This window comes from Rhineura floridana, chromosome 8 (genome assembly GCF_030035675.1).
Source record: "Rhineura floridana isolate rRhiFlo1 chromosome 8, rRhiFlo1.hap2, whole genome shotgun sequence".
Lineage (NCBI taxonomy): Eukaryota > Metazoa > Chordata > Lepidosauria > Squamata > Rhineuridae > Rhineura > Rhineura floridana.
Genome location: NC_084487.1, coordinates 166,656 through 188,106, shown reverse-complemented (window position 1 = coordinate 188,106; position 21,451 = coordinate 166,656). Strand labels below are relative to the sequence as shown.

Here is a 21,451-nt window from a genome sequence, read left to right as displayed (position 1 = left end):
GGGGGGAAGAAGGTGGGCGATGATAGTGCCGTTACCAAGTCATTAATGAAAAAGTTAAACAAGAAGGGAGCAAGTGTACAACCCTGCTTCACCCCTCTGTGGACAGGAATTTTAGGTGATAGAGAGCCATTTTGGTCCAGGCGAACCTGGATCGTATTAGATTGATGGAGGGCTCTAATCAACCAGAGGAGCCTTAGGTCAATGTTTGTTTGGGCCAATTTCTGCCAGAGTAGCCCTCTATCGACTGTGTCAAAGGCTGCAGTAAAGTCAACAAATGCAATATAGAGAGATGGCCACACTTTGGTTCTTGTTTTTTTTATTAAATGGTGTAGAATAAAGGCCTGGTCGATGGTACATCTATTGGCTCTGAAGCCTGCCTGCTCTTCGTGTATTATTAGGTTAGATTGTTCCCACTCGTTTAATTTATTTAATAGCAAATGGCCATAGAGTTTGGATGAGACATCCAGGAGGCTGATTGGCTGGTAATTGGCTGGTTTCGTAGGGTCACCCTTTTTATAGATAGGGACTACGATACTGGTGAGCCAGCCCTGGGGAATATTGCCAGTTTTATTTATGTAAGTGAAAAGAGCTGCAAACAATGGGGCCCACCAAGATGAATCTTGGAGGAAGAGATCAGGTGGTAGCATGTCCTCCCCTGGGGCTTTCCCAGCTTTCAAGGTGGACATTAGCGTTGTAATTTCCTCGATGGTAACTGGTGGCCAGAGCGGAAGGTCAGTCAATATTTCAGGGATGTCTACAGCTTTGGTAGGATGGAAACTGCCAAAGATTGAACTGAAGTGAGCTATCCAGGCCCCTTGAATTATAGGGGGCATCGGGGTATTGTTTTCTGGGTCGAGTTTCCCCTGTAGACATCGCCAGAAGACTGCCTTGTTTCCCTTTCGAGCTGCGTTATCTAAGGTCCTCCAGTTTGCCTGGTAATAGGAGTGTTTTTTGTTTTTAAGCAGTGTTTTATAGGATCTTCTTTGTACAATTAGGTTTTGGAGAGTAGCAGGGTGATTATTAGAACGAAATATTTTGATTTGCTTAGTGAGTTGTTTCTTCGAGAGTCTGCATTCTTTGTCGAACCAGGATCTGGATTGGGCTGGGACCCAAGCCACCGTTAAGGCTGTGATCCGTGGGCTGAGCTGGTCTATTAAAGATTCATACTCCCTTAGATTATTCTGGGGTTTTGTTATAATTAGTTGACGTAGAAGGGGAAATGGGTTAGATGTTATTAAGCAGTGGGCTCTTGTTCCTATCTTGGTTGACCATTTGAGACGTCTAAAGGTACGTGGAAGATTTTTCTTTGAAACCCCTGGGGTAAAAGTACTGTTGGCAATGGAGGGTATGAGGATTAACCTTAGAGGGAGGTGGTCGCTTTCTGGCCTCGCAAGGATTTTAAATTCTTTAATTCTTTTAATTAGGGAAAAGGTGGTTAGAAAATAGTCTACTGAGCAGGCCCCTGACCCTGATAGATAAGTAAAGGGCCCTTTGGAGAGGTCCAAGGGGGAGCCGTTCAGGCAGGTCAGTGCAAATTTTTGGATTGTTTGGAGAAGGGCTAAACCATGCTTATTGTATGATCGCTGGCGGGTCTGGTCGAAGATTGGATATCCGTCAGTGGTTTATGAGAAATAGCATCGCTATGGGGGTGGAATGGTCCCATCCTAGCATTGAAATCACCACCTAGGAGTAGTTCATAGGATGGGAATTTACTTTGGAGAACTTCTAGTAATGATTCCAGTAATGGCCAGGGGGGTTCACATGAAGTTGAGTTTATCGGTGGAATGTATATATTTATGCAGATAAAAGGCGGGAAACCGGGTATCTTCAAGCCTAATGTTAAAGCGGAATCGGGGGTCTCTACTTTAAGGTCTATAATATGGGTGGTGATGTTCGAGGCAACCAAAAAGGCCAAGCCGCCTCTTCCTTGACCTTTATGTGCTATTTTAGTGGCGGGTTTCGACCATGATTTATAGCCTTCAAGTTCGATATTCTCCCCAGATGTAAGCCATGTTTCCTGTAAATAGATAATGTCAAATATTTGTAAAAACTGCATTACCTCTAAGTCTGGCGTCTTGTTTTTCCAGCCAGCTATGTTCCATGATATTATAGAAAAAGGGGAAGGAGAGTCCTTTCGCGAAACGTGTTGGATTAGAGCCCATTCGGCAGTTAGAATTGGGAAATGGACTGTTTGTTTTTATTTTTACATTTAGCTGTGGTCACGGATATGGGGTGATAATGTTTATTTCCGGAGTGAGTGTACTTACGTTAGAAATTACTCTAGGGGCTCGTGTGGTTTTAAGGGGGGAGTTAGGTTTGATCTCCCGAGTACCAGTTGGAGAGCCCAATTCATCTGAGTGCAATAGGCGCATCTCAAGCCAAGTGGAGCTTGTTGCTGGATTAGCTACACCCGGGATCGGGTCATAGTAATAAGATCTGGGTGGCCCCCATCCTTTTATATTGTTTGGGGGCTTATTATTGTTGCTTGTTAGCGAAAATTGTGAGCAAGGTTGGTTCATTGCTATTCTATAGGGAGATTTAATAAGGTTATCTGCATCTAGAGAAGGACCTTGAGGTAAATCGCCTCCTTTCGTTTCAGGGTTTCTTCTGGTTAAATTTTGAATTAGGTGAGTCAATCTTTGGATAATTCCTTCCTGCTCTGATTTTGGAAGGTGGTCGTAGGATTCCATGAGTAGGAGCTCTTCAGGAGCGGGATCCTCTTGCCAATTAAACTGAGGTCGGCGTTGAGACGAAACGCTAAAAGGGCTGAAGTGTTCATGGTTTTCCTGCCTACTAGGGAGAGTTTGAGATCGAGATCTCTCATTTTTTGTTTGGAGAGAGTGGCTAAAAAGCGAGGGCGGTGAGGTCTTATTTACAAAGTATCGTTGGATCCGGATGCCATGGGTATAGAGGTCCTCTCTGATTTTATATATCCGGTCTGCGATGCCAGTTGATTGGAAGGTGAATATAACGCGCCTTTCAGAGGCGTGTGAATAAAAATGAGTCATGTGTTTGACGCAGGTTCTGTTTGAAATGCTGTGGAGATAAGATCTGAGGCTGGATTCAAAATATTGCCTTAACGAAGTGATGGGCCCGTATCTCGATGTTGTGAATAAAAAAGTTACTGCTAATTTATCTCTTAACAGTTGAAGGTTCCAATTTGAAGCGTTACAGTGTCTTGGCTGAAAATGGTGTAAGCCCGAGGATTTGTCGGCATCTGAGACGCTGGGTTTATTATTTGGTGTTTCTGTACAGGACTCAACTAGAGATTTGGGTTCTCTGTTCAAGAGGCTTGGTTTGTTCGGATGCTGAGGGCTGGCACTTGGAGGCGTTTTTATTTCGTTATTTTGCACGGGAGCTTGCTGTATTTTTATTGGAGCATCTAGTAGCTTGAATAGGGGTTTAAAATTCATTTTCCTTGCGGCAGCAGATTTGTAATTTTTTATATTCTTTGATTTCTTTGTTTTTTTTTACTTTTCGGGTATCCAATTGCATTGCCTTGACGTTGTTAGCTTTCAGTTCAGGCTTCCGTAATGAGCCTTCTCGGGTAGCTGAAGCATGTGGAATAGAGTCAGGGGGATTTACATCCACTGTCTGAGGCTGCCTCAAAAGCTTGATTAGAGTTGTTAGTAGATTATTTGTTTCAGTAATGTACGTTTTCATCAGTCTCAGTTCGTCTGTAACAGCCATAGCCCAGCCTAACGACGGCAGATTCAGTCCTGTGACATTCTGATGAATTAAAGATTTGTTTGTGGGCTGAGTCTCTGATAGGGGTTTTTTGTATTCCTGGGGTTCGTCAATGGCGTCAACAGTTACTATTTCAGAGGGGATCTCATCATCCCTCAGGGTTAAGTCATTGTTAAACCCTGCATCCTGCAGTTCTTCAGCAAGGCTTTTGGTGTGCGTTTCCTCCTTTAGTGGGTTAGTTGGTAAATGATAGTCCAAAGACCAGTCGTGGGGATTTATCGACTGGGAGTAGTCATTTAAATTGCTTGATGAGGAGATCAAGACATGAGAGGTATTGGCATTTTGTTTGCTGCCCTGGGCTCCTACTGGGAAGAAGGGTGGGTTATAAATTTAACAAATAAATAAGTAATTTAAATTCATGCAGGGTTTCTTTCTTTACAGCTCTGTAGGATAGATGACCAATTAAAGAAATTCAGAGCATAGAACAGATATCTGATGACTGTATGATGCAAACTGTTATCTGTGATAGTTAATATCAGAGATATGAAAGTGGTACCCCACTCCCAGGGTGATTGCTCCACTGCTGGCATGGAAGCGTCTTGAGGAACGAAATCTAATTGATACAGGCATGCCATTTTTACAAAACTTTTTTTTTTTTAAAAGAAAAACTTTAATTAAGAAAATCTCCACATTTTCCACAATTTGTTTGCACGTGAAAAAGTATTTTCTGCTGCTCCCTTTTGTTTCTGGGTAGACACGCCACAGCCCAATTGTAGCTAAACTTTGGTTTTGTCCCTTGTTTTCTCTGGGCATCTTTCACTTCCGCCCAAGGGGAGAGGGGGAAAGGAACCAAGAAGCTCTGGACAACGGGCTTTGATACCGTATTTTCCTATCTCTGTGCTCAGGCCGGCACAACAAAAGCCCACAGTGTGAATGAGCGAGCGGAATGGCTAGTAATAATTATTCCCTAAAGAGATGGTAATGCAGCTGCTGTGGAGAGCCGGCGGAAGGCTGTTACTAAGCGGAGGAGGCAGGATAACTGACCGCATGGACTGATGGGTCTTTGATCACTGTCTTTCTGTATCCAAATAACTTTGCCAGTGCTCAGAAGTAGCATGAAGAAAGCATGAAGATTCAGGACAGATAAAAGGAAGTACTTCTTTACTCAGCACATAGTTAAACTATGGGATTTGCTCCCACAAGATGCAGTAATGGCCACCAGCTTGGACGGCTTTAAAAGAAGATTAGACAAATTCATGGAGGACAGGGCAATAAATGGCTACTAGCTGTGATGGCTGTGCTCTGCCACCCTAGTCAGAGGCAGCATGCTTCTGAAAACCAGTTGCCGGAAGCCTCAGGAGGGGAGAGTGTTCTTGCACTCGGGTCCTGCTTGCGGGCTTCCCCCAGGCACCTGGTTGGCCACTGTGAGAACAGGATGCTGGACTAGATGGGCCACTGGCCTGATCCAGCAGGCTCTTCTTATGTTCTTATGTTCAATGTGGTAGATGCGACTCCATATTGCTGCACTTGATTAACTTGCTGCGTGGAACAATCCCAAGAAACAGTATATACCCCCCCGAAAATCCCAAAGACACTGAAACTCCCAAGGAAGTCACTTACATAACTTCATACAAAAACTTCAAGAAGAATTATGAAACAGGTTTTATTATCATTGTTTGAGTTTTTTAATGCTCTAATGTAATTTGTATGTTTTTATGTTGTACGTCGCTCAGAGTGGCTGAATAACCAGCCAGATGGGCGACTAATAAATTTAATAAAATAAATAAATAAATAAATAAATAAAATATGGGGCCTTCATGTACAGAGGCATGGGGACATATATAGATGCTCTTCCAAAGAGAACTGGAATTGAGAAAATGTATATAAAAATGTTTCCCAACATGGGGAGTAATCCTGGAGTGATTGCACTGTTGCTTTGGTGCCTCCACATGTTGAACGTGAAGGTTGGGAACATCAGAAGAGCCCTGCTAGATCAGACCAAAGGCTTCTCTGGTCTGGCATCCTGTTCTCCTCACAGTGCCAGCCAGATGCCCTAACAGAAAGCTGATAAGCAGGACCCAAGTGCAACAGCAGCTCTCCTCATGGTGATTCCCAGCATGTGGTGTTTGGAGACATACTGCCTCTGACAGTGGAGGCAGACCATTGCCATTGTGGCAAGTAGCCACTGATAGCCTCTCATCCATGAATTTGTCATTTAAAGCCATCCAAGTTGCTGGCTATGACTGCAACTTGTGGGGGTAAATTTTACTATTTGCTGTATGAGGAAGTACTTTCTTTTGTCTGTCCTGAACCTTTCTCTATCTGCTTTCTCCACACCATGCAGACTTTTATACATCTGTTTGCATGCTTGGGTCTTGTCTTCATCTGGCTGTGAAACCCAGGTTATTTTGACTTCCAACACAGACAGGCCGTAGCTTTGAGTGAGGCAATGCTGAACATGCAGAGGATGGTATTCAGTGCTACTCTGAGCAGTACTTTGCTGAATACAACCCAGAGAAACTCAGTGTTGAGAGATTCATCCATCAGAGCACTTTACACTAAACCAGTTGAAAGGCAAGCTTTCTTCTGTACATAGTTGTGAATGTCAGAACATTATGTGTTCGCTGCTGTGTATCACTGAAAGGAATTTTGACTGAACCTTCTTTCTGTGTATAGTGCCAAGTTCTGTTTTTGTGCCACTTTAATTATTGACTTAGAACATGGCTGCATAAATAACTAGCTACACGTCTTATTCTGTTGTCTGTTTTGCAGCTCATCATCTTCAAGCAGTGATGATGAATTTGAAAACTGTAAGTAAAAGCTAACTGCTGCAGGGGGTAGATATTTTTATCTGTTTTCTGGATGGCCTTCATTGAGCAGGGGCTTGGACTGAATGACCTTCAAAGTCCCTTCCCATTCTATGGTTCCAATATAGTGGTGGGGGAACCTGTGATTCTCCAAGTGTCATCAGGAGATTAGAGGAGAGTTGATGATACCCAGCTCTATTTCTCTGTTACATCTGAATTGGGAGAGGCCATGCAAGCCCTGGCCCGGTGGCTGGATGAAGACCAATAAACTGGATCTGAATCCTAGCAAGATGGAGATGCTGTGGGTTGGTGGTTCCCATGTTTGGATAATTGGTAAGTTGCCTGCTTTGGATGAGGTCTTACTCCCTCTGAAAGAGCAGGTCCATAGTCTGGGGGTGCTCCTGGATCCATCTTTGCCGCTAGAGGCCCAGGTGACCTCAGTGTCTAGGAGTGCCTTTTACCAGCTTCAGCTGGTAAGACAGCTGTGGCCTTTTCTGGACTGGTATAGCCTGACCACTGTTGTCCATGTACTGGTAACCTTCAGGCTGGATTACTGTAATGTGCTCTATGTGGGGCTACCCTTGAGATCAGTCCGGAAGCTGCAGTTGGTGCAAAATGTGGCGATGAGACTACTCACTGGGACAGGGTATTGCCAATATGTCACCCCGCTGCTGAAAGAATTGCACTGGCTGCCCGTTAGCTAGTGGGCTAAGTTCAAGGTTCTAGTTTTGGTGTACAAAGCCCTATATAGCTTGGGACCAGGATACTTGAAAGATCACCTTACCCCTTATATGCCCAGTTGATCACTGCGCTCTGCAGGTGAGGGCCTCCTGCAGATACCATCTTATCAGGAGGTCTGTTCCACACAACATAGGAAAGGGACCTTTAGTGTGGCGGCACCTACCCTTTGGAATTCCCTCCCCTAAGATAGAAGAGAGTATGAATGGGAAGGATACTCCAGTGGTTGTGACCTGCAAGGTGTGTGCCATGTTTGTTTTCTTGCCTGAGAACAACATGGCATACACGTGCAACAAGTGCAAGCTCGTGGCACTGTTGGAAGAAAAAGTGAGAGGCCTGGAACGGCGGGTGGCCACACTGAGGACTATAAGAGAAGATGAAGAGTTCTTAGACAGAATGCTGGAACAACAGCAGCAAAGAGAAGTGGAGGTGGAAGAGCAACAGCATGTGGTAGCAGAAAAGGAGACTGCTTTGGAGAGGAACAACAAAGTGGAGGAAACTCCGTGGGAAAGGGTGACAGTTAGGGGCAAAGAGCTAGAAGACACCTTTCACCAGTGGAACTATGGAACTGTTTTCAACTACCCGAGGGTGAGACTGGAGGACAGCCTGTGGTGAAAGAATTACAGGAGACCCCGTGCGACAATGAGCAAGAGGCTGAAACTCAATCAAGCAAGGCCAATGAAACCTCGCCCTACAACAACAAGAAGAGAAGAGCACTAGTAGTGGGAGACTCCCTACTACGTGGAATCGAAACCCAAGTATGCAGAGAAGATCCGTGGATTCGCCAGGTATGCTGTCTACCAGGAGGACAGATTAACTCATCAAGCCCACCAACAGGTATCCCTTTCTCCTCATCCATGTGGGAACAAATGATACTGCCAAACGGAGCTATGAAGAAATCACATCAGACTTTGAAGCTCTGGGAAGGAAACTGGACTTTGGGGCCCAGTTTTTTCATCCATCCTTCCAGTACTTAGAAGAGGAGTACAAAGAGAAAGAAAAATACTCCGTGTGAATGAATGGCTACGAAGGTGGTGCCGATGTGAGAGATTTGGATTCTGGGACCGCGGGCTATGCTTCCTGGAAGATGGATTGCTGCCAAGTGATGGGTTGCATCTCACAAGGACTGGGAAGAATGTGTTTGGCCACAGCATGGAGAAGTTCATCAGGAGGCCTTTAAACTGAATCCTAAGGGGGAGGGAGACGTAAATGTGGTGGTAACAACTGATGAAGGCTTGTGCACAGTAACAGGAACAGAGAGATCGGCTGTAATAGGGACCAGTGACAGTCCTAAGAAAAATGTAGTAAGGAAGCCAAGCCATAAATCACATGGTCTTCGATGTCTGTGTACTCATGCACAGAGCATGGGAAACAAGCAGGACAAACTTGAACTCTTAATACAGGAGGGCAATTATGACTTAATAGGTATACCTGAAACTTGGTGGGATGACTCCCATGACTGGAATACAGCAATTGAAGGATATAACTTGTTCAAAAAGAACAGAAGGAATAAAAAGGGAGGTGGAGTCGCGCTATATGTTAAAAATATATATCCCTGCACAGAAATACAGGAAGATGAGCTTGGTATCTCCACCGAGAGTATTATACAGCCACAAGAGTGGCTGTATACTATAGCCAGCGTGGATTTTTCACATTCCGCAATGTTAAATTGAAAATACCCCCCATGCCATTCTGATGCTTCCCATAAACTCATTTCAGAATAAAACCTTACCAAACTTACAGTCCTGAACTCAGAAACGCTTGCTTAACAACCCTGTCAATTTTCATGGCGATACACAAAACAGTCAGAGAGAATAGAGAGTTCAAAGTCTAAAGAGAGAGAGAGAAACCCCAGAACCCTTTTGGACTTTTTTCTCTGAGAGTTCTCATAATCTGTTGAAATTCATTAAAAATCAGCCATGTTCACAAGTACCTGTAATGCTAATACTGACCTTGGCCCATACTCTGACCTTCATATTCTGCAGTTTAAAAGTTTAAAAAAGGTCTGGCTGATTTTTAATTAATTTAAGAAATTTTGGCTTGAAGCCAATGATAACGCGGGGCATGCTCAGTAAGAACCAACTGTCAGAGTTCTAAAAGCCTCACAGCTGCTGGGCTTGGCTAATCAGGGGGCCACACCCACACCAGGCTTGATTTCATGTGAGATAGTCATGGCTTCCCTCAAAGAATCCTGGGAAGTGTAGTTTGTGAAGGGTGCTAAGAGACTCCTATTCCCCTGAGAGAATGGTTTAACAGTCAGCCACTCTGATTGAAGGTCTGTGAGGGAAACAGGGCGTTTCCTAGCAACTCTCAGCACCCTTCACTAACTACACTTCCCAGGATTCTTTGAGAGAAGCCATGATTGCCTTTGAGCCATGGCTTTGAGAGAAGCCATGATGAATTATTTTAAATTGTGTTTTAAATTGTTTTTAAATGATGTGTTTTTAAATTTGTATATTTGTTTTTAATGATTTTAGTTATTGTAAACCGCCCAGAGAGCTTCGGCTTTGGGGTGGTATATAAATACAATAAATAAATAAATAATGATTGTCCAAACTGTAATAGAGGCCTGGTGTGGATGTGGCCAGGGGCAGCTTTGTTTTAAATTTGGGTGGGAGGTAGGGTTGCCAGGTTCAGGGCCTGAGGCTGATCCTGTATCTTTAGGAGAAGAGAAAGTCAGCCAAGTGCAGGTGTTCTTGCAACATGCCAGAATAGTTGCCAGGCCCGGCCTCCAAGACGTCTTCTGTATCTTTAAAAGTTGTGCAGGGAGAAGAGAGAATTCCACCTTATGGTTTTTCCCATTACAGTGTTGCAAAAAGACTTGGCTAACATTCTCTTCTCCTAAAGATACAGGATCAGTCTCAGGCCCTGAACCTGGCAACCCTAGTGGGAGGCTACATGTGCCTGCTGTAGAATAAAAAGGGGGGGGGAACGCTGAAAAGCAATGATACTGTTCACAATGTTTTCCTTTTGGAAAGGAAAGGGGCTTCCTTCTGCCCAGTCCTCCCCCTGGTCAGTGTTGGACTACGACCTGGGAGACCAGAGTTCGAATCTCCACACAGCCATGAAGCTCATTGGGTGACCTTGGGCCAGTCACTGCCTCTCAGTCTCAGAGGAAGGCAATGGTAAAACCTTATCTGAGTACCATTTACCATGAAAACCCTATTCAACGGGTCGCCATAAGTCCGGTCGACTTGAAGGCAGTCCATTTCCATTTTCAAACATGATTGCACAGAAATAAATCCCATTGAACTTAAAAAGTATGCAAATGACCAAACACACCCTCCCTTCTCCCTCCTATCCCCTTCCCTCCCCCTTCCTTTGCCCCTCCCTCCTCCGCTCCCTCCAATCCCATCCTTCCCTTCCTCCTCCCCCTTCCCTTCCTCCCCATGGTCAGTTTTACCTATCTTAAGCATGATTGCACGGAAGTAAATACCATTGAACTCTATAAGCATGCAAATGATCAAATCTGCCCTCCCCTCTCCCTTCCTTTGCACCCCTCCAATCTGCTAACTCCCCATGGTCAGTTTTACCTATCCTAATCATAATAAAATAATAATAATAATTTAATTTTTAGGCCGCCTATCTGGCCGAAGACACTCAAGGCGGCGTACATATTAAATTCAATAAAATACAAAATACAGTAAATACAATAAATACAATAAAATACAAATAATCAACAGTGACAGAATAGCAGCAATTGTAATACATAGCAACGGGCATTGAGTATATAATTAGCCCATCCCAATAGTCCCAAAGGCCTGACCAAACAGCCAAGTTTTTAATGCTCAGCGGAAGGTATCCAGGGAAGGGGCATGTCGGAGATCGAACGGGAGGGAATTCTAGAGAGTGGGGGCCGCCACCGAAAAAGCCCTCTCTCTAGTCCCCACCAACCTAGCTACTTTTGTTGGTGGGATTGAGAGAAGGCCCTGCGTGGCGGATCTTGTTGGGCGGCATAATTGGTGACGCTGGAGGTGCTCCTTCAGATAAACCGGGCCGAAACCGTATAGGGATATAAAGGTTAACACCAACACCTTGAATTGGGCCCGGAAAACTACTGGTTTGATTGCATAGGAGTAAATCTGATTGAACTCAATAATCATGCAAATGATCAGACCTGCCTTTCCTCTCCTTCCCCTTTCCTCTTTCTCCTCCCCTCCCCTCTTCCTTCTTTCTCGTCCCCTGCCCACTTCAGCCCTCCATCCCTCCCCCCTGGTCAGTTTTACCTATCCTAAGCATGGTTGCATGGGAGTAAATCCCACTGAACTCAATAAGCATGCAAATTATCACATCTGTCCTTCTCCCCTGCTCCCATCTCAGTCCTCCCCTCTACCTTTCCATCCCTCCCTCCTCCTCCCCCATCCCTGTGGTCAGTTTCACCTATCCTAAGCATGATTGCAGGGGAGTAAATCCCACTGAACTCAAGCATGCAAATGATCAATCCATTCTCAGCAAACTTGCACAGGATCCCATTTCTTACCTCCCAGATTAAAAAGCAGGGAAATTCACTAATAGGCAAAAACCCTTGTGGTTTAAGAATGTACCTATAGCCCACAGATATTTCTAAAACTTTAAAAAGCAGGGAAATTGAGCAGCTATAGTGAATGCACCAGGGGAGCAGGACACCTGACCTCCTCTCTGAGATATTGTACTGCCCTACAAATTTGTCAAAATGTAAACACAATTTGGGTTGGTCTTTCACAGTCCAATCCACTTGCTGTGTAGCTTAGAAGAATTCGGTAACGTGCATCTCAGCATATAGGGAGTGGTGGCAACACATGCAATCAGCCCAAATAATAGAAAGAAGACATGTGCTGTGCTGATCTTGTTTAAGCAGGGAGGACGCAACATTATTAAGACAGTTGATATAGTTCAGATGGTCACTTTAAATATGTCTGATGTACTTTGCAATTTTAGTGAAGTTTCCTATAGGAAATCATTTTCTTTTGCTTTTATTTCTATGAATATGTGAAGTACAGCAACATTTTGCAAAATTTACACTAAAAAAACTCCAAACATAATTGTGGAATAATGGCACTGAGTTCTGCAGAATAGTCTCCAGTGGACTTCAGAAGTGTCTCAATTTGCACAAGATAAAACAGTGGGAGGTGAAATATATTCTAGCAAAATTCTAGGTGTGCTCTATGTTTTTAATTGATCGTGATCACTTTGCTTTAAATAAAGTGGTTTAAACATAGGCTGAAAATATGCCTCCTCTTTTTTCCAACAGCTAGAGTCATTGCTGAAGTAGCAACATCTTGTAATCAGTCTGATTTTACATCAAACTACAGTTTCAGATTCAACTGTTAATGCACCCAAAATAGAAATAGAACATAACCTCCAATTTGAAACACAAAATCCTGTTTTCACCGTCATATGACATTGACCATTAAAAAGACTTTGAAATTAATGAAAATAAATTTGACACAGATTTCTAGGATGAAAAATGAGGGAAATAAAATTTTCTGGTTTAGATTCTCTGGAAACATTAGTAACACAGGAAAGAAGCAAAGTAAGAAGAACACCAACAAACATACAAAAATATAATTCTCTATTTTTGGAGATGGCAAGTGTTGCCACCACTCACCATGTGCTCAGAGGCACATGTTACCAAATTCTTCCAAGCTACACAGGAAGTGGATTGGACTGTGAAAGACCAACCCAAATGGTGTTTGCATTTTGACCAATTTGTAGGGCAGTACAATATCTCAGAGAGGAGTTCAGGTCTCCTGCTCCCCTGGTGCATTCACTATAGCTGCCCAATTTCCCTGCTTTTTAAAGTTTGATAGAAATATCTGTGGGCTATAGGTACATTCTTAAACTGCAAGGTTTTTTGGCTGTTAGTGTCTGGATTAAAATTAATGGGGCAAGTAATAAAAGGAATGTGGTGCTTGGAATCTATTTACCGACCACCCAATTAAGGAGAAGACGAGAATTTAACTTTTGAAAAGCAAATTGCCAATGTTTCGAGAAGGCATGATGTAGTAGTAATGGGGGATTTCAATTATCCCGATATCTCTTGGGAGACAAATTCTGCCAAACATGGCCCCTCCAAAAAATTTCTGACTTGTGTTGGAGATAATTTTCTCTTACAAAAAGTGGAGGAAGCAACCAGAGGATAAGCTATCCTTGACTTGATTCTAACCAATAGAGATGATTTGGTGGATGAAGTGAACTCTGGGGGAAAGTGACCACACCATACTTGAATTCTTGATTTTAACAGAAGCAAAAGCTGAGAGTAGCCATACGCGCACCCTGGACTTCAGGAACGCTGATTTTAATAAACTCAGAACAATTGTAAGTAGGGTTCCATGGCAAGCCACCTTAATGAGAAAAGGAGTTGAAGATGGGTGGGAGTTTCTAAAAAATGAAATTTTAAAAGCACAATGGCAAGTAATTCCAACAAGGAAAAAAGGGGGAAAACAACAGAAGAAGCCAAAGTGGCTTCATAAAAAGCTTAGAGATGACCTGAAAACAAAAAAGGGCACATACAGGAAGTGGAAAGAAGGCCAGGCCACAAAGGAAAAGTACAGGCAGGTATCACGGAATTGCAGGGATGGTGTCAGGAAGGCTAAAGCTGAGAATGAGCTGAGGTTAGTGAGGGATGCTAAAAGCAACAAAAAAGCTTTCTTCAGGTATGTCCATAGTAAAAAACAGAGAAAAGAAACGGTGGCACAGCTACTCAATGAGGATGGCAAAATGATAACAAATGACAAAGACAAGGCAGAAGTGCTCAATTCCTACTTTGGCTCAGTCTTCTCCCAAAAATGGATCTGTGACCCTCCCGGGAAACATGAAGTAGAAGGGGCAGGATTGGAGCTTGAGATTGATAGACAAATGGTCAAGGAATACCTAATCACTTTGAACGAGTTCAAATCGGCAAGGCCCGATAAACTGCATCTTAGAGTATTGAAGGAACTGGCTGAAGAACTCTCAGAACCGCTCTCTATTATCTTTGCGAAATCATGGAGGACTGGTGAAGTGCCGGATGACGGGAGGAGAGCTAATGTTGTCCCTATCTTCAAAAAGGGCAAAAAGGAGGAACCGGTGAACTACAGACCAGTCAGCCTAACATCAATCCCTGGAAAAACTGGAGCAGATCATAAAGCGGTCAATCAGTAAGCACCTTCAGAACAATGCAGTGGCTACTAGAAGCCAACATGGATTTATCAAGAACAAATCCTGCCAAACTAATCTTATCTCATTTTTTAACCAGGTAACCTCCCTTGTAGACTGTGGGAATGCTGTGGACATAATATACCTCGACTTCAGCAAAGCTTTTGACAAAGTGCCCCATGATATTCTGATTAGCAAGCTAGCTAAATGTGGGCTGGATGGAACAACTATTAGGTGGATCCACAGCTGGCTCCAGAATCGTACTCAAAGAGTGCTTATCAATGGTTCCTTCTCAAACTGGGCAGAAGTAATGAGTGGGGTACCACAGGGCTCTGTCCTGGGCCCAGTGCTCTTCAACATTTTTATTAACAACTTGGATGAGGAGGTGCAGAGCATGCTTATCAAATTTGCAGATGATACAAAATTGGGAGGAATAGCTAATACTGTGGAAGACAGAAACAAAATTCAAAGAGACCTTGATACGCTAGAGCATTGGGCTCAAAACAACAGAATGAAATTCAACAGGGATAAATGCAAAGTTCTACACTTAGGAAAAAGAAACCAAATGCACAGTTATAAGATGGGGGATACTTGGCTCAGCAATACGACATGTGAGAAGGATCTTGGAATTGCTGTTGATCACAAGCTGAATATGACCCAACAGTGTGATGTGGCTGCAAAAAAGGCAAATGCTATATTTGGCTGCATTAACAGTTTCCAAATCGCAGGAAGTATTAGTTCCCCTCTATTCAGCACTGGTTAGGCCTCATCTTGAATACTGCGTCCAGTTCTGGTCTCCGCACTTCAAGAAGGATGCAGACAAACTGGAACGGGTTCAGAGGATGGCAACGAAGATGATCAGGGGACTGGAAACAAAGCCCTATGAGGAGAGACTGAAAGAACTGGGCATGTTTAGCCTGGGGAAGACTGAAGGGAGATATGATAGCACTCTTCAAGTACATGAAAGGTTGTCACATAGAGGAGGGCCGGGATCTCTTCTCGATCGTCCCAGAGTGCAGGACACGGAATAATGGGCTCAAGTTGCAGGAAGCCAGATTTCAACTGGACGTCAGGAAAAACTTCCTAACTGTTAGAGCCATACAACAATGGAATCAATTACCTAGAGAGTAGTGGGCTCTCCGACACTGGAGGCATTCAAGAGGCAGCTGGACAGCCATCTGTCGGGAATGCTTTGATTTGGATTCCTGCATTGTGCAAGGGGTTGGACTTGGTGGCCTTATATGCCCCTTCCAACTCTACTATTTTATGATTCTGTGATTTGTTTTAATACGTTTTTAATGGTGGTTTTGTTGAGCCAGTGTGGTGTAGCGATTAAGGTGTTAGACTATGACCTGGAAGACCAGGGTTCAAATCCCCACACAGCCACAAAGCTGACTGTGTGGCCTTGGGCCAGTCACTGCCTCTCAGCCTCAGAGGGAGGCAATGGTAAACCATCTCTGAATACCGCTTACCATGAAAACCCTATTCATAGGGTCGCCATAAGTCGGGAGCGACTTGAAGGCAGTCCGTTTCCATTTTTGTTGTTGCAACATATTTTAAAGTCTGTTTTTGTGATGTGTTAAAGTGTTTTCAGTGCTTTTGTTTGCTGCCCTGGGTTCCTACTGGGAGAAAGGGCGGGATATAAATCTAATAAATAATAATAAACAGCAGTATTCATAGTTATTCAAAGCTTTTATTACTCCCATAATTTGCCCTCAAGGCAACTTGTAAAGATAATAGGAACAGCATAAAAGGTAAGAACAAAGTTTACAAACATCAGTAAAATAAAGGGAGGATCTTAAATAGCATTAAAAACTCAGAAGAACTGGAGAGTCTTTTCCTGGTGTCTGAAAGATGCTACTGAAGCCGCCAAGTAAATATGTCTCTAGTGCAATGGTAGGGTACCTGTGACCTCCAGACTGATGGAATACAGGTCCCGTCATCCTTGACCATTGGCCAGTCTGGGAGTTGGACTCCAGCAACTGGAGGGCCACAGGTTGCTTTCTCCCTGGAGCAGGAATAGGTCACACCATGGTGCTTACCATAGAAAAGGCCCTCTCCCCAGTAGTCACTTACCTAATCTTTGAAGGTGGAGGCACTCAGTGGAGGATGTCAAAAGCTGTTGAGATACCCAGGTCAACTAAGGCTTCCAGAATTATAATCAGCGCTTTGAATTGTGCCCAGTATCCAAGCAGAAGATCTTTCAACATTGGGATAAAGTGTCCACAGCAGTCAATATGGATAACAGTCTGTCCACTATATTCTTCACCAGTTGAATTTCTAAGTGCTGACCCACACAAGGCATTGCAGTACCTATTGCTGCCTTTGATTTTTTTTTTAAGTTGCACTTTTACCTTGTTTTGTACTGTGTTGGTTTTGTGTCTGAGCCACCGTATGTACTTTTGTAGAAGGGCTGGGTATGAATTCATAGCTAATATCTACCCAGGATGTTACCAAAGCATTGCGTGGCAGCATAATCTCTTCCCATGTTGGGACACACCTGGCACACCAGCCAAAGTGCTGCTTCAGTGCTTGCTCAGCCCACAGTCCCAAGCCACAAACATGATCTTTACCACTTCGATAAAGTATTAACCAGCAGCACTTCTGTCTTGTCTGAATTAAGCTTCAGTTTACTTGCCCTTATTCAGGACATCGAGAACTACTCCTGAGCTAAATGAAGTAAGGGAAAAAAGGGAACTGGGTGTCATCTGCCGTATTTATGGCATCTAATGCAAAATTGCCACACCACCTCTTGGAGAAATTTCATGTAGATGTTAAATCTCAGAATCAACCATTTGAAAAAGGACCTCAGAGGTCACCTAGTGTGATCCCTAGCTGATGCAAGAAATCCACTGCTCTGGCATCCCTGGTAGGTAACCATCCATCCTCTGCTTAAAAATTAAAGAGGATGGACCGCCTTCCGAGGCAGTTGTTCCACTCTCAAACAGCTTATATCACAAGGTTCTTCTTAATCTTTAGCGGAAACCCTATTTTCTTGTGAATCAAGCCCATGGGTTTGAGTCCTACTGAGTCTAGAGCAACAGAAAACCAATAGTATGTGGGACAGGAGAGAACCCTACGAAACCCTGTAGCAGAATGCCAGTGTGTGCTTCACGCTCCCACTGACCACTCATAGTTTGTCAAAGCAGGCCAGAGTCTCGTGCTGAGAGTTCTAAATCTTGTGTAACCAAAAAAGGCGCCCTCCATGTATGCCCTCCATGTATGCGTTCAGGTTTAGATTTCTAAACCACCAGCGTAGTGGCTGCTCCGTATCATTGTGCTGCATGCCTCAACCAGTCCTGGGCACATCTTCCCTCCAGCAGATTTCCAAGTTCTGTTAGCCTGCCCTTGCACTTCCCAGAGGCTCCCATGTTCTAGTTGTCAACACAACTCTCATGCGCAAGCTCCTGTGCCACAGTTTTCAGTCTTCCCTTTTCTCAGTCACTGCCGCCACCTCTGCTTCTTCTTTCACATTGTGGGTGGTTGGGAAGTTGCTTGCTTAGAATGACCTTGCTGGGGGTCAATCAGATGCCCTCCTAGGCATGCGTAAGTAACAAAAGGGGATGATTCTTGACCAGAATGGGGGAAAGTAAGCACTTTAATTTGTCAAAAGATGCTAGTGCTAAAATGTAGTTATTTACACCGGTGCTGGGCAGGTTGTGTGTACTGTATAAGGCCTTCAGGTGCCTGAACATTATTCCATATGCTTCTGACTAATCTTCGGTAAGTAAGTAAAATAACAAGCACAATTCCTAGAAAGCATTAAAAGATGAGTGCCTGAATCTATACAAGCCCACCATGTGCTCCTGTGACTGTCTCTGGTGGATAAGTGTGTGGAAGGCAATTAATTAATTAATTGATAATTCTCCTGGATACCCAAGAGGCCTGTTTAAAAACAGCACAAGCAGCCTATAAAATACCAAAAAATATTATTCAGTTTGCTGCTTTAGTCTCTGCTTTGATACTAAAACTGAGGTTTTTAATATTTCTGCTGTTTAGCTGCTTTTTGCTTAGATCGGAGGTTTTTTTTGTTTTTGGACCATGTTTCTTCCTCCATCCTTGGTTGATTTAAATGTCGAGTAGCTCTTAAATCATCACCTTTGTGGAAGTTAGAAGAACGGCTTTCAGGAGTCAAAAAAATGACATTTTCCCCCCTTTCATGGTTTTGTCTTAGTTTTATCTCGAATGAAGACCCCCAAGCTTGCCACATGCTGCACTCCAAGGATGCAAAGGAGCGGGTGAGTGGGTTGGGATTTGGTAGGCTGGCCTCCATAGCAAAGTGTGGTCACGGTGGTGGTTTTTTTTAAAAAAGGCTGAATTGGAAAAAAATTCAGCTGTGTAAAATTGATTTGGAATTTGATTTGGTATGTGTATTTGAATTATACTTAGTAACAAAGACTAAAAAATTGTGTCATATTAATTTTATGTGCTATATAAATACCCAAAAAGAGTTTCAGGTTGCCAAAAGTAGCTGAATACAAAATATTCATTTATTTTATTTATTAGATTTATTAGTCGCCCATCTGGCTGGTTGTCCGGCCACTCTGGGTGACGTACAGAATAAAAACATATAATTATATTAGAACATTAAAAATCTCAACAACAATAATAAAACCTAACCCACCCCAAAAGCCTGTCGGAAGAGCCAGGTCTTTAAGGCCCGGCGGAAGCTCATCACAGAGGGGGCATGGGGAGATCATTTGGGAGGGAATTCCAAGTGGCAGCCACAATGGAAAAAGCCCTCTCCCTAGTCCTCACCAGTCTAGCTGTTTTAACTGGGGGCATGGAGAGAAGGTCTTTTGAGGCTGATCTTGTTGAGCGGCATCGCTGATGATGCTGGAGGCGCTCTTTCAGATAGACTGGCCTGAAACCGTATAGGGTTTTAAAGGTCAAAACCAACATCTTGAATTGGGCCCAGAAAATAACTGGTAACCAGTGTAACTCCTTTAAAACTGGAGTAATGTGATCTTGCCGGCGGCTGCCTTTAATCAGGCGCACCGCCACATTCTGTACCAGTTGCAGCTTCTGGACTGTTTTCAAGGGTAACCCTACGTAGAGCACATTGCAGTAGTCTAGGCGAGACAAGACCAGGGCATGTACCACTAGTGGGAGCAGATGGTGGGGAAGGTAGGGGCGCAGCCTCCATATCAGATGGAGTTGAAATAGCGCCGCCCAGCTCACAGCTGAGACTTGAGCCTCCATGGACAGCTGGGAGTCAAGAATGACCCTGTGAGGCGTCCTTCCCTGGCTCTCCCTGTCAGGTTCCTACCTGCTCGTGGTTACTGCCTGTCTCTAGGCACCACCAGGGACTCCACCAGTCCGGACCGCACTCTCTTATGGTTTCTCTCCCCGCTCTAGCACAGATCTCAACAGATCCCCCTGCTAGGCAACCACCAGTAATGTCCCAATACTAGTATTCCCAGAGACTCTGAATACTGGTATTGTTATTCTCTTCACCGCTGCCACCATTTGTTACAGTTCCCCTTCAGCCTTGGTCATTACCTTACCCTCCCTTCTGGTCTGTGAAACCCCAGCCAAGCATCAGGCCTTTGGTAAACCAAATTAAGTATTTATTACAGATAACAAAGCTAACAAGATTAACAAGATTTCTTCTTAAGGCACATAAGCATATGGTTTTACTCAATACTAATCCGAACTCCACCCCCCTCCTTCTTCACTCTCTCCTGGCAAACAACTCTCTCAAACCCCACCAAGCAATCCACTCTTTCTCTTCTCCCCCCAGATTCCACAATTCACCACCTCACATTCACCCAGATTTACCTGTCATCCTTTCATTTATACTGTCAGCCATTTTAAACATTCAGCCAATCATCAAGCATTCTATTGCCCATTCACTCCCCCTCCTCTTTCACTACTTACCATGTATACTCTAAACAACCAGCACTTACCATATATACACTAATATATAGGAACATCACATTTCCCCCCCCCTTAAACAACTGCAGAGTATTATTCCTGTTCCAGGATTTATACGTCGTGTTAACAAATAAAAGTCTCTATGGGGAAAATGTCTTTCTTTGTTCCTCTGTCTGGTCACGTCACTGCAGTCCCAGCCACTTGCCTGGAAAGTCCATCGGCCAGTACATTGTCCTTGCCTTTGATGAACTGGAAGTCCACTTGATAGTCCTGTAGGGCCCAGGACCACCTCTGCAGCATAGTGTTATGGTTTTTCATAGTCTGCAACTATAACAAGGCCCGATGATCCGTAGTCACTGTGAATCTTCGTCCCCACACGTATGGGCGCAACTTTTTCAGTCCCCACACGACCGCTAGGCACTCCTTCTGGACCGACGAATAGTTTTTCTCCCTCAGCGTCAGCTTGCGACTCAGGTACGCCACTGGATGTCTGGTGCCTTCTCTCTCCTGTAGCAAGACGACTCCCAGCGCGAGGTCCGACGCATCTGTAGCCACAATGAATGGTTTCTCATAGTCTGGTGCTATTAATATGGGTCCTTGGCACAAGGCTTGCTTCAGTAGATCAAAAGCCTTCTGACATTCATCCGTCCATACCACACGCTCAGAACACTTCTTCTTTGTTAATTCATGCAAGGGGGTTGCTATTTCCCCAAAATTTCTCACAAACTTCCTATAAAATCCAGCCACACCCAGAAATGCCCTTACTTGTTTTTTGGTTAAGGGGATCGGCCACGCTTGTATTGCCTCCACCTTGCTCCATAAGGGGGTGATTTTCCCACTCCCCACCTTATGTCCTAAATAGATTACTTCCTTTAGTCCAAACTGGCATTTCTTAGCTTTTATTGTGAGGCCTGCTTTTCTTAAGGCCTCCAATACTGTTGTCAGGTGTTGGACATGCTCAGGCACCGACTTGCTAAAAATGGCCACGTCATCGATATAGGCCACTGCAAAATCTGACATGCCTCGCAACACAGTATTGATTAGCTTCTGAAATGAACTTGGTGAGTTCCTTAGTCCCATGGGTAAGGTCACAAACTCATATAACCCATCTGATGTACTGAAGGCAGTTTTGGCTCTGGATTGCTCGTCTAGTTCCATTTGCCAAAATCCTTTACAGAGATCTAGTGTAGAGATAATGGTTGCTGCCCCCAATAACTCTAACATAG

The 21,451-nt window shown here is 43.9% G+C and overlaps 1 protein-coding gene across 10 annotated transcripts in view; it reads left to right on the top strand.

The window, feature by feature from the left end:
* The window catches only part of LOC133390051 (germ cell nuclear acidic protein-like), a 56,794-nt gene that overhangs the window by 6,431 nt on the left and 28,912 nt on the right, over positions 1-21,451 (top strand). For 6 of the 10 annotated variants that reach the window (XM_061637896.1, XM_061637893.1, XM_061637891.1 and 3 more), the window contains 2 exons: positions 6,460-6,497; positions 18,523-18,586. In XM_061637896.1, coding sequence (XP_061493880.1) covers positions 6,460-6,497; positions 18,523-18,586 — 102 coding nt within the window. Of the gene's footprint in view, positions 1-6,459; positions 6,498-18,522; positions 18,587-21,451 lie in introns of those variants that run through there. The other 4 variants (XM_061637894.1, XM_061637892.1, XM_061637897.1 and 1 more) reach the window with 2 other exon arrangements.